Below are 13,741 nucleotides of genomic sequence, written 5' to 3' on the forward strand. Positions count from 1 at the left end.
TCTTTGTGTTCCATTGAGACCACTTCACATGAGCGAAAACGCTTCATAGCTGTGACTGGGCTCGCGAGCGTGTTCAGATTACGACCCGTTGGCCATGGTCTTCACGGCAGCAGCTGGAAGGAGTTTCCTGGAACTGAGCCAGGAGTCAGTTGCTAGTGACCTGGTAGAACAGACTGGGGTGTATCTACCCAAACTTTGATCTGGAAGTTGCCCAGTCTTTGGTCTTGGTGATTCCTTATGGCGCTGTTGGGCAGGTAGTGTTTAGAACTCTTTGTGGCTCTACTCATGTTGTGTGGTTTTGATTTCTAATGTTTTTGGAATCTGAAGCTAGACACGTGGCTGGTTGAGATCTTGCTCTTCTTGGTGCTGAGCTCACCTTCCATCTCATCTTGTCCAAGGATTGCTGAAATTCGAAAGCTTTTGGGTTCTTGTCTACTTGACCTGTGAACTAGGGTCCATGATACTCTTGAATTAGGTTTCCCTCTGCAGTTTCTGCCTCCTGCAAATGTGCCTACCAGCTACCTGAAGCCTCCTTTCCAAGACAGCAGCTACAGGGTTGGCAGGCCTTGCTTCCCTTGGCTCCACGGCAGTGTTTGTGTTTGCTGGCGTGGGGTTGAGAGACCTGGAACACTGGAGTCCCATGCCTGGAACTGGCTGTGTGCTGCTGCTGCTGAGCACCCTAGAGCCCCAGCTCCTGCCTCTTGCGTGCCCTTGCTGACCTGGCAGCCTCACTTAGAGGAGTAGATGTGAATGGTTGTGCTACAGCTAGGGAAGAAAGCCCCCCCCCACCCTTTTTTTTAAAGATTCATTTATTTATTAGAAAGGCAGAATTAGGGAGAGAGGGAGAGCGCGTCCATCTGCTGCTTCACTCACCAAATGTCTGCAGTGGCCAGGGCTGGGCCAGGTCAAAACCAGGACTTGTGGGTTACTGCTTCCGGGTCTCTGGTTGTGTCATGTTGTCCACCTGTTTCAGGACTGAAGGGGTGAATGCTGCTTTGGGGCTCAGTGTAGCAGAGCCTCTAATCGCCCTGTGACTCTTGGCTGGCAGGCAACTCCTTCAGGGCTCCCCAGCCTCAGCCTTACTCCCCCGCAGGAGCCTGTCTTCCTCTTGTCTGAAGCATCCCTAACTCCCATGTGCTCCGGGGTATGCACGGAGAAAAGGTCCTCACTGTGCAGTGGGTCCAAGGCTATTCGGGAAAGAGCCCGGACTTGGCGCGGCCGTCCTCACATTGCTGTCCAGGTCTCTCTCAGCCCACAGGAACAGGTGGGAACCAGAGTTGCAGCCTGGGCCTGGTGCTGTAAGCCTACACTTGCCCCGTTTTACACTTGCAGACACTAGGGCTGAGGTTGTCAAGGCTCAGTTTGCACAGAGCTGGGACTTGGAGTGAGAGCTGAGGCTCTTGTCATGGAGGAGTCCCGTCCTGAAGGGGCTGCATCTGTCTGAAGGAACTTTCATATTCTGCAAAGTTAAAAAGTACAAAGATACCTAGAGGTGCAGGGGACAGGGAGTTCAGGTTGCACTTTCCTTCTTTCCCGAGGAGGATCCATGCTCTTGGGAGCACTGCAAGCGCTAGGTCTGCACATCCAGGTTTGATGGTGCAGGGGGAACCTGAGGCTGCAGAGGAGAAGCGGTGTGCGGGTTCAGCAGAGGCCTCGCTCCTCTTCTGTCCTTGGTTGCCCTAAAAAGTTTGTAAATCTGTGAGTAGACAACAGTGAAAGAATTTATTCCCGTTGATCAAAATGAAACTACCAGTTCTCATCTCCCATCTCCTAATCTGAAGTTGAGCATCACAACTTGGTTTGCTGATGCCTGGGGTTTCCTTTGATACTTGTGTTCTACGTTATCCGATACTAGCGTGTCATAATGTGTGTGGCTTCCCAGTCTGGCGGTCGTGGAGTGGCCTGCATTTGTTCTGTAGGAAATGTCTGACGGCAGAACTTGGCTGCTGGCTCAGCAGAATAGGAAGTGAGCCAGACTGGGAAGGTTTGAGGGGGTGGGGCCCTTCTCTGTTTTCTGGGTTAGAAAGTGCCCTAGTGTTGCTGGAGAGACTTGGCGAAGAAGCACTGGCTACTCACCTCTCTGTGCTGATGGAGTGCACAGGGTGGGGCACAGTCCCAGCTGCCTGACTATTCAGGAACGTCCCATAGGTGTGGCCAGCCAGTTGATAGCCTCCTGGTCTCTTCTGGTCCTGTTTAGTTTTCTCTACAGGTGTTTTCTCCTTGGCTGTCTTTACCCAGAGCTCCATCGCAGGCCTCCTCTGTCACTTCTCTCTGTCGCGTGAGCTCCATTGCAATGGGACAGCATGGGGTTGGGAAACAGCCGTGGGTGGCTGAAAACCTGAGTCCATGCCTTAACTCACCTACACCACTCCCTCAGGACCTTTGCTTGGACCCCACTGCTGTAAAACATCACATAGTTCCATGAACACTTCATTTGGGCGCCACATCTTTGCTGCCCGTTTTTCGCAGAAATAAGAGCGTTCAGCTTTTGCTTTATGTGTTTACTTGTGGATATGACAGTTTTCATATTCAGCATAAATCAATGAAAAACATTTTTAAGCATAAGTTTTTGGCTAAAACATTTGAAATAAGAATTATTTTTATAGCTAGAAAAGGTTTTAGGAAAATTTATTTAGAATTTTTAAAAATTAATTTATTTGAAAGTCAGAGTCACAGAGAGAGAGGGAGAGACAGATAGATCTGCTGATTCACTCCCCAAGTGGCTACAACCATTGGGGCAGGGCCAGGCTGAAGCCAAGAGCCAGGAACTCCATCTGTGTCTTCCAGATGGGTGGAAGGGGCCCAAGCCCTTGAACCATCTTCTGGTGCTTTCCCAGGCACATTAGCATAAAAGCTGGATCAGAAGTGGAACAGCTGGGACTTGGACTTGAACCTGGGTTCATAGGTGACACTGACATTGCAGGCAGCAGCTTAACTCACTACACCACAATACTGTTCTTTTGGGGCTGGCGCTGTGGCGTAATGGGTAAAGCTGCTGCCTGCAGCACCGGCACCCCATGTGGGTGCCAGTTTGAGTCCTGGCTGCTCCACATAACTCTCTGCTATGGCCTAGAAAGCAGTAGAAGATGGCCCAAGTCCTTGGGCCCCTGCAACCACGTAGGAGACCCAGAAGAAGCTCCTGGTTTCAGATCAACGCAGCTTCGGCCATTGCAGCCATCTGGGTAGTAAACTGGTGGATGGAATACCTCTCCCTCTGCCTCTCCTTCTCTCTCTTGTGTAACTCTGGCTTTCAAATGAATACATCTTTTTTTTTTTTTTAATAGAAAGCTTTTATTTAATAAATATAAATTTTGAAAGTATAACTTTTGGATTATAGAACTCTGTAATTAACACACAATTATTCTTAGATGTTTAAATTTAACTGAAAAGGGATTTCTGTTAAATATAAGAGTGGGAATAATAAGAGAGGGAGGAGATGTACAATTTGGAACATGCTTAATCTGACTTGCCCCCCAAACGGTAGAGTTAGAAACATGCCAGGGGATTCCAATTCAGTCCCATCAAGGTGGCATGTGCCAATGCCATCTCACTAGTCAAAGTCAAAGTGATCAGTTTCAGTTCATAATTGATCATGATAGGTCTAAGAGTAAAAGAGATCACATAAACAAGACTAGTGTCTGCTAATACTATCTGATAGAATTAAGGAGAGAATGATCCAACATGGGACACGAGATACACAGCAGACTCATAGAATGGCAGATGTCTTAAACAGCACTCTGGCCTCAGAATCAGCCCTTAAGGCATTTGGATCTGGCTGAAGAGCCCATGAGAGTATTTTAGGCATGGAAAGCCAAGACACTCTGGCCAAAACAAAAAACAAAAAACACCCAAACAACCAAACAAAAAAACCTAAATGAAAGATCTCTGTGAGTGAGATCCCAGCAGAAAGATCGGGCCATCAAAGAAGGAGCTACCTTTCTCTGAAGGGAGGAGTGAACTTCCACTTTGACTATGACCTTGTCTAAATAAGATCGGAGTCAGCGAACTCAAAAGGCTTCCATAGCCTTGTCAGCTCATGACAAGAGCCTCGGGTGATTACTGACGCCATAAACAAGAGTGTCAACTTGTTAAGCCAACAACAGGAGTCACTGTGCACTTACTCCTCACGTAGGATCTCTGTCCTTAATGTGTTGTACAATGTGATTTAATGCTATAACTAGTACTCAAACAGTACTTTACACTTTGTGTTTCTGTGTGGGTGCAAACTGTTGAAATCTTTACTTAATATATACTAAATTGATCTTCTGTATATAAAGATAATTGAAAATGAATCTTGGCTGGCACCGCGGCTCAATAGGCTAATCCTCCGCCTGCGGCGCTGGCACCCTGGGTTCTTGTCCCGGTTGGGGCACCGGATTCTGTCTTGGGCCCTGCACCCACATAGGAGACCAGGAGGAAGCACCTGGCTCCTGGCTTCGGATCAGTGCAGCGCGCTGGCCGCAGCAGCCATGGGGGGTGTGTGAACCAACGGAAAAAGGAAGACCTTTCTCTCTGTCTCTCTTGCTGTCCACTCTGCCTGTCAAAAAAAAAAAGAAAAAGAATCTTGATGCGAATGGAATGGGAGAGGGAGTGGGAGATGGGAGGGTTGCGGGTGGGAGGGAAGTTATGGGGAGGAAAAAGCCATTGTAATCCATAATCTGTACTTTGGACATTTATATTTATTAAATAAAAGTTAAAAAAGAAAGACTTTATTTAATAAATATAAATTTTGAAAGTACAACTTTTGGATTATAGCTGTTCCCCCATACCTGCTCTCCCACACCCAAACCATCCTACCTCCTACTTCCTCTTCTATCTCATTCTTCATTAAGATTCATTTTTAATTATCTTTACATACAGAAGATCAACTCTATACTAAATAAAGATTTTAACAGTTTGCACCCACACAGACATATAAAGTACTTTTTGAAGACTAATTTTACCATTAATTCTCACAGTATAACACATTAAGGACAGAGATCCTACATGGGGAGCAAGTGCACAGTGACTTCTGTTGTTGATTTAAGAACTATGACGTCAGTGATTACCCGAGGCGCTTGTCATGTGCCGCCAGGGCTATGGAAGCCTCTTGAGTTCACAAACTCTGACATTATTTAGACAGTGGAAGTTCTCTCCTCCCTTCAGAGAAAGGTACCTCCTTCTTTGATGGCCCCTTCTTTCCACCGGCATCTCACTTACAGAGATCTTTCATTTAGGTCATTTTTTGTTACAGTGTCTTGGCTTTCCATGGCTGAAATACTCTCATGGGCGTTTTTAGCCTGATCCAAATGCCTTAAGGGCTTATTGTAAGGCTAGAGTGCTGTTTAGGGCTTTTTGTCATTCTATAAGTCTGCTGTGTGTCCTGCTTCCCATGTTGGACCGTTCTCTCCTTTTTATTTTTATTTTATTTTTATTTTTATTTTTTTGACAGGCAGAATTAGAGAAAGAGAGAGAAAGGTCTTCCTTCCATTGGTTCAGCCCCCGAATGGTTGCTACAGCTTGCGCACTGTGCCAATCCGAAGCCAGGAGCTAGGTGCTTCCTCCTGGTCTCCCATGCGGGTGCAGGGCCCAAGGACTTGGGCCATCCTCCACTGTACTCCCGGGCCACAGCAGAGAGCTGGACTGGAAGAGGAGCAACCAGGACAGAACTGGCGCCCCAACTGGCACTAGAACCCGGGGTGCTGGCACCGCAGGTGGAGGATTAGCCTAGTGAGCTGCGGCGCCGGCCCTCCTTTTTAATTCTATCCATTATCATTAGCAGACACTTGGTTTTATTTATGTGATCCCTTTGACAGTCCTATCTTTATGATCAGTTATGAACTTAAACTGATCACTTTAACTAGTAAGATGGCATTGGTACCTGCCAACTTAATAAATACATCTTTAGGCCGGTGCCGTGGCTTAACAGGCTAATCCTCTGCCTTGTGGTGCCGGCACACCGGGTTCTAGTCCCGGTTGGGGCACCGGATTCTATCCTGGTTGCCCCTCTTCCAGGCCAGCTCTCTGCTATGGCCCGGGAAGGCAGTGGAGGATGGCCCAAGTGCTTGGGCCCTGCACCTGCATGGGAGACCAGGAGAAGCACCTGGCTCCTGGCTTCGGATCAGCGAGATGCGCTGACCGCAGCGGCCATTGGAGGGTGAACCAACGGCAAAAGGAAGACCTTTCTCTCTCTCTCTCTCTCACTATCCACTCCACCTGTCAAAAAAAAAAAAGAAAAAATAAATAAAAAGGCAGAAAATAAAGAGTTAATTCTTTAAAAAAAATACATCTTTAAAAAAAGTACTGCCCTTTTTCATGGATTTGAAGATAGCTATGTTTATAGATATTTAACATTTCTGCTTGATGGCAAGTGCTGGGGTGGGAAGTCCTTAGTGGTACGTTAGAGAATTTAGGTTTGTGGAGTCAGAGCACAAACACTCCTCCTTCACAGAGAAAGGATCACCCCGATAATGACTCGTAATAATCTAAGTTGTCCCCTCATGGGTTTTTCCTGGATGTACAAACCTGTGTAAATCCATTTTAAGGGGGGTGAAATACCTAATTTGCAGCCTGGATACCTGCATCCTGGCGAGGAATATCACGTGCAAGCCAAGGGCCTCCTCTCCATTAACTCAGGGTACCTGGCTTTTGGCAGGTGAAAGCCAAGGAGTCAGCCGCTGAGGAGCCCCCCAGGCATGGAGTTTGTGTCCTGCTGCAGGACCGTCTGCTGGCTAGCAGGGCTCTGAGGGGCAGTCCCTGCGGGGGCGGGTTGGCTCGATCCCTGGCGGCGAGGTGTGCCCTCTGTTGGCCACTGTTTGGACTCGGGACAGTGGGACTCGTGAGCACCTCCATGCAGGCTAGAGAGTGTGCTCCCTTTCTTGTATTGGTGATGAGTGTTGGCCAGAGGTAAGAGGAGCCACCAATGAGGCTTGGACAGAGGCGAGCCTTCCTTCCCGCTTGTTAGCTGTTAGAGGGAGTTTCTGTGGTGGCATTCCCTTTGCTGCTCTGAATATTACCAGTTACGTCCCTGTGGACAAGGACTCCCCACCCCACCCCGGGAGAAGTCTGGGAGGTGCTTTGGGTGGAACCTGTGCCCTGGAAGATCGCGAGCAGTCTGCACGTGGCCCGTGCTTGACTGACTGAAGGCACTGTCCTTGGGGAACCTCAGTGCCTTGGGGTGCCTCTGTTGAACACTTGTGGACAGCTGATGCCCATCACCCTTCCCCAGGCAAGTGCTTCTTGAGGTTTGAGAGGGTTAATTCAGACATTAGGTAAAACTGACCGGGTTTGCTGCACAAGTGTGCTTCCCTGCATGTGAATGTAAGCTGGTGGTTGTAGAGTGAGTCAGGTTTGGGGTGTGGAGCCTTCCCCTGTTGTACCCAGTCCCGTGTGCATTTCTACTGCTGGACAAGAAGGCATCCGGGCCAGGCTGTGTCCTGAGCAGAGGCGTGGTGTCTGCTGACAGCGGGAGTGCTGGGAGCTGGGGAGGCACTGACTTGGTTCTGCAGGTGGGCGGCAGGGTGCGCCACTGGCATCAACAGCCACAGCATTCTCGTGTTGCACGACATCGGTTCTGTGGGATGAAGCGTGTCCGAGTGCCAGTGCTTCTGTCTCCTCACTGTGTGGCCTGGGGTGAATTATCTGCCCTCCAAGCTAGCCCATCCAGCAGCCCCAGGCTTTTCCCGACAGGTAAATGAGGTTGCTTGCACCCTCTCGGGGAGAGGAGTTGGCTTCCCCAGCAGGAATTCCAAAGTGTCTTTCAGGCCTTTGACACAGAACAGGCGGGGCCAGGGCTTTGCTGTTACGCAGCGGTGGCAGCCCTTGCAGCTCACGTTTGTGTCTCTTGTAGGTATCCACGGCGGGGAAGGAGGTTTTGCCATCATGGCTGCATTGGGATCCACAGAGCCACACCCTGGAGGGCCTTCCGCTGGACACGGATAAGGGTGTGCATTACATCTCGGTGAGTGCTGCACAGCTGGACGCCAACGGGAGCCACATCCCTCAGGCCTCCAGTGTGTTCTCCATCGAGGTCTACCCCGAAGACCACAGTGAGCCGCAGTCTGTGCGGGCGGCCTCTCCGGACCTGGGCGAGGCGGCGGCGTCTGCCTGTGCTGCTGAGGAGCCCGTGACCGTCCTGACCGTGATTCTGGATGCCGATCTCACCAAGATGACTCCGAAGCAAAGGATCGACCTCCTGCACAGGATGCAGAGCTTCTCAGAGGTGGAGCTCCACAACATGAAGTTGGTGCCAGTGGTGAACAACAGACTGTTTGATATGTCTGCCTTCATGGCCGGCCCCGGAAACGCCAAAAAGGTGGTAGAGAATGGGGCCCTGCTCTCCTGGAAGCTGGGCTGCTCCCTGAACCAGAACAGTGTGCCTGACATCCGTGGTGTGGAGGCCCCTGCCAGGGAGGGCACTATGTCTGCCCAGCTTGGCTACCCTGTGGTGGGTTGGCACATTGCCAACAAGAAGCCACCTCTCCCCAAGCGTATCCGAAGGCAGATCCATGCCACACCCACACCTGTCACTGCCATTGGGCCCCCAACCACGGCCATCCAGGAGCCGCCATCCAGGATCGTGCCCACCCCCACTTCTCCAGCCATTGCTCCTCCCACAGAGACGATGGCTCCTCCAGTCAGGGATCCTGTTCCTGGGAAGCCCACGGTCACCACTCGGACTCGAGGTGCCATTATTCAGACCCCTACCCTAGGCCCCATCCAGCCCACTCGGGTGTCAGAAGCTGGCACTGTAGTTTCTGGCCAGATTCGTGCAACGGTGACCATTCCTGGCTACGTGGAGCCCACAGCAGTTGCCACCCCTCCCACAACTACAACCAAAAAGCCACGAGTGTCCACACCAAAACCAGCAACGCCTTCAACTGACTCAGCCACCACGACTCGCAGGCCAACCAAGAAGCCACGGACACCCAGGCCAGTGCCGCGGGTCACCACTAAAGCTCCCATCACCAGGCTGGAGACGGCCTCCCCACCTACTCGTATCCGCACCACCACCAGCGGGGTGCCCCGCGGGGGAGAACCCAACCAGCGCCCAGAGCTCAAGAACCACATCGACAGGGTGGACGCCTGGGTCGGCACCTACTTTGAGGTGAAGATCCCATCCGATACCTTCTACGACAAGGAGGATACCACCACCGACAAGCTCAAGCTGACCCTGAAGCTGCGGGAGCAGCAGCTGGTGGGCGAGAAGTCCTGGGTACAGTTCAACAGCAACAGCCAGCTCATGTATGGCCTGCCCGACAGCAGCCACGTGGGCAAACACGAGTACTTCATGCATGCCACAGACAAGGGAGGCCTGTCCGCCGTGGATGCCTTTGAGATCCATGTCCACAAGCGCCCTCAAGGGGACAAAGCTCCTGCTCGTTTCAAAGCCAAGTTTGTGGGTGACCCAGCCCCAGTGGTGAATGACATCCACAAGAAGATTGCCCTGGTGAAGAAGCTGGCCTTTGCCTTTGGGGATCGCAACTGCAGCACCATCACCCTGCAGAATATCACCCGCGGCTCCATTGTGGTGGAGTGGACCAACAACACCCTGCCGCTGGAGCCCTGCCCCAAGGAGCAGATCACGGGGCTGAGCCGGAGGATAGCCGAGGACAATGGGCAGCCTCGGCCAGCCTTCACCAATGCCCTGGAGCCTGACTTCAAGGCCGTGAGCATCGCCATAACAGGCTCTGGCAGTTGTCGGCACTTGCAGTTTATCCCCGTGGCACCGCCTGGGATCCCGTCCTCGGTGACACCACCCACGGAGGTGCCAGACAGGGACCCCGAGAAGAGCAGTGAGGATGACGTCTACCTACACACAGTCATTCCAGCTGTGGTGGTGGCGGCCATCCTGCTCATTGCTGGCATCATTGCCATGATCTGCTACCGCAAGAAGCGGAAGGGCAAGCTCACCCTTGAGGACCAGGCCACCTTCATCAAGAAGGGGGTACCCATCATCTTTGCAGACGAGCTGGACGACTCCAAGCCCCCGCCCTCCTCCAGCATGCCGCTGATCCTGCAGGAGGAGAAGGCTCCCCTTCCCCCTCCAGAGTATCCCAGCCAGAGCGTGCCCGAGACGACGCCTCTGAACCAGGACACTGTGGGGGAGTACACGCCCCTTCGGGATGAGGATCCCAATGCGCCTCCCTACCAGCCCCCCCCACCCTTCACAGCCCCGATGGAGGGCAAGGGCTCCCGTCCCAAGAACATGACCCCTTACCGGTCACCCCCTCCTTATGTCCCCCCTTAACCCACAAGCGCCTGGGTGGAGGCAGGGGTAGGGCAGGGGCCTGGGGACAACACAGTGTTGTCTGTGGAGCCCGGTGGCCCGCAGACCATCGCCCACTGGGCGCTGACACCAGACCTAGTACACACTGGCACACGGGGCCTGGACAAGCCCGCCCTCTCTGGTCCTCCCAAACCCCAAAGCAGCTGGAGAGACTTTGGGGACTTTTTTATTTTTATTTTTTGCCTAACAGCTTTTTGTTTGTTCATAGAAAATTCTTCGCTGCGTTTTTGATGGCTGGCTCTGAAAGCACCATTTGGAGTAGAGGTAGAGGGAGGGAGCGAGGAGCCGTGGATGAACTCGCAGGCAGTGCTGGGCAGCCCCCCGGCTCTCTGCGTTTTGCCTTTAACACTAACTGTACTGTTTTTTCTATTCACGTGTGTCTAGCTGCAGGATGTAACATGGAAAACAGTAGCTAAAGATTAAATTCAAAGGACTTTCAGAAGTTAAGGTTAAGTTTTTACATTTAATCTGCTGTTTACCTAAACTTGTATGTATAATTTTTGGGTGGGTATGGGGAATTGCTTTGCTAAAAATAAGCTCCCAGGGTGTTTCAAACTTAAGAGAAGACCAAGGGACAGTATTTTTTATCAAAGGAATCCTATTTTTTCACACTATGTCAACTTGGTTGCTCTGATATCCCAGAGCCCGATCGGGGGCCTCCTGGCCCTGGCTCGGGGGCCAGGGTCCTGGTGCTGGGTTTGCTCTCCTGCTGTTGGCAGGAGTTGGAAGCTGGAGGGGCCTCTCGGGCCGTGGACATCCCCACCTCCACCCCATGCACGCTAGTGGCCCACCACCAAGGGGTCTTCATTTCCATGGAAAAGGGACTCCAAGAGGCAGTGGTGGCCGTAGCCCCCACCCCGGGTGCTCCAAGGTGGGCCAGCTGCTCGTGGGGGCGCCTGGGGAGGTTGAGGGACTCGACCACATCAACCTGTTTCCTTTCACCTTTTATTTTTTTTTCCCCACCCCTCCTAAAAGGAATATCACGGTTTTTGAAACACTCAGTGGGGGACATTTTGGTGAAGATGCAATATTTTTATGTCATGTGATGCTCTTTCCTCACTTGACCTTGGCCACTTTGTCCCAACAGTCCACAGCCCCGCCCCGATCCACCCCATCCCTCTTCTCTGGCGCTCCCGTCCCAGGCCTTGGGCCTGAACGGCTGGAAAAGGCCTGGTGGCTGGGGAGGAGTGCCAGCAATAGTTCATAGTAAACAATCTGTGGGCTCTCAAAGCTAATTTTTTACTAAAGTTTTTATACAGCCTCAAATTGTTTTATTAAAAAATAGATTAAAAACGGTGATGCTTACAGCAGTTTGTACAAGCTCTTAGTGTTGACTCCATGGAACTGACGGCTTTGCTCGTTTTGATTTCCCCCCCACCTTTTCCTAACAGTTTAAATTCTGGAATTACACTGGGCTGCTTTTGCCTTTTTTAGCAGAACATCCGTCCGTCCATCTGCATCTCTGTCCCATGACTCAGGGGCGCCCACTCTGCTCGATTCTCCTCCTTTGGAAGAAACCATTCTGAGCATGACTTTTCTTGGTGTCTGAGTTATTTCGGGTCCCTTTTAGGGAGGAATGCCTTTCGCAATAATGTTTCCCTTTCCTGATCTAGGATGGGTGGGTGGACCCAGGCTCCCTTTGCACACGGAGCAGCTACTTTCTAAGCCATATCGACTGTTTTGCAGAGGATTTGTGTGTGCTGCCTCAGGAGGGGAGGGCTGGCCAGGAGGGGAGGGGTCTCCATTCTGCTGTTCTCTGGAGGGCGTTTCCCCTCCCTCTGCTCCCACAGGGCTCAGCCCCTCTCCCCTGCCCATACCCTAGCAGGGTGCTCCGGAACCAGCGGTGTGCCCCTGTGGGGAGCCTGTGCCTGGGGCTCAGCAGATAGTCAGTGACTGTCAGGCCTCGAGCCTCCAAGCCCTGGTCCGAGCCGGAGTTTCCCTGACGCCCCAGAGTCAGGAGCGCAAGCGGAATCTGACCTGGTGAGATGATTTCTGATGACCTTGTCAAAAAATAAACAGTTCCCACTGTTTCAGGTGAGGGCTTTGAAAGGCCTTCCAAATAGCTCCGTTGCCTCTAGCAACCCCACCACCGGGCACTGCCACACAGAGACGTGGCTGGCCCAGAATGGCCTGTTGCCATAGCAACCGGAGGCGAAGGGGCAGTGAACAGAATAACAAGAGCAACAATGCCTTTGCAGGCAGCCTCCTCCCCTGAGCGCTGGGCTGGCGATGGCTGTTGGACTCTGTGAGACGGAGAGCCAATCTCACATTCAAGTGTTCACCAACCACTGATGTGTTTTTATTTCCTTCTGTATGATTTTAAGATGTGTTTTCTGCATTCTGTATAGAAACATATCAAACTAAATAAAAGCAGTGTCTTTATTACAACGCCACGGCCTCTGAGCGTGTTTCCCTGGCCCCTGCCATTTCCAAACGGGAGTGGCGGGAGACTGAACATGACTGTGAGAGGAGAGTCCCGTGCCGGGCCCGCTGGGAGGTGTCTTGCCAGCCTCCGGATGAAGTTTGCCTTTTCCACGTCCCTGGGGCAGCTGAGTGTGTGCCCCGGAAGTTCTGCCAACACATCACACACACCCTACCCTGCCCCCCGCTGCCACCCCAGCACCCCTGCTTGTGAGGCAGCCGGCTGAGACAAGGCTGCCTGGTCCTCGGTTACCTCCTGTGGGTGGGGTACAGGGGAGAGGTCCTGACACTGACTTTCTGCCCCAGAGTGCAGCGGCCCCTGCAGCTCCAGGGCCGGGTGTGCTTTAGGCTGAGCCCCTGCGAGGCTGGGACTCTTAAGGATGCTTCTGACTGCAGCTTCGCCCCAGCTCCTCCCCTCATTGCCTTGTGGGCTTGGGGCTGGCCGGTCTCCCTGGTGGTCTCAAGGTAGGTTTGGCATTGGGCTTGGATCAGACAGAAGGGGAGAATGGTTTCTGGTCAGGCTGCTCTGCCTCAGTTGGGCCTGTGGATTCTGGGTGGCTGATCCTGAGCACCTGGCGTGGGATGGAGAGGCAGTAGGGTAGGCTAAGCATGAGCAGCGGTGCCTAGCAAGGGGCAGGCAGATGGGCCATCCTGGGATACTGCTTGGAGTGTGGGAAGCAGGAGCTACAGCAGCTGTTTTCAGAAGGGGATTAGGCCATCGGTCACAGAACAACTGCTGCCTCTTCTGGGCTCAGCTGGCCAGCTCACAGCCTTCAAGTTCCAGAGAGGAGACTGATCCCATACTGCAGAGCTGAGTCGAAGGTCAAGTGACTGCTTGTGGAGTTAGGACCTGGGCGTGCATTGGTGCGGAAGGTGCCAGCAAAGGCTGTCCCTAGCATGTGTTTAGGGACACAGGTCTCACCCCATAGGCCTAAAAGCCATGGCCCTGTCCTCAGGAAATCCTGCTTAATGTCTCCTAAATTCGAATAAGGAACAGTAAAGCAGCAGGACAGGAAGAAGAGAAACTGCAAGGACACGTGGCCCCTGCCCTGC

General features: G+C 52.3%; 1 protein-coding gene across 3 annotated transcripts in view; it reads left to right on the forward strand.

Moving 5' to 3' along the window:
- DAG1 (dystroglycan 1) overlaps positions 1-12,655 on the forward strand; it is an 80,551-nt gene extending 67,896 nt beyond the window's left edge. For all 3 annotated transcript variants that reach the window (XM_062200873.1, XM_062200872.1, XM_062200874.1), the window contains one exon: positions 7,829-12,655. In XM_062200873.1, coding sequence (XP_062056857.1) covers positions 7,829-10,228 — 2,400 coding nt within the window. In that variant the 3' untranslated portion in view covers positions 10,229-12,655. The remainder of the gene's footprint in view (positions 1-7,828) is intronic.
- The last annotated feature ends 1,086 nt before the right edge of the window (positions 12,656-13,741 follow it).

The sequence above is a fragment of the Lepus europaeus genome, chromosome 9 (genome assembly GCF_033115175.1).
Source record: "Lepus europaeus isolate LE1 chromosome 9, mLepTim1.pri, whole genome shotgun sequence".
Taxonomy (NCBI): domain Eukaryota; kingdom Metazoa; phylum Chordata; class Mammalia; order Lagomorpha; family Leporidae; genus Lepus; species Lepus europaeus.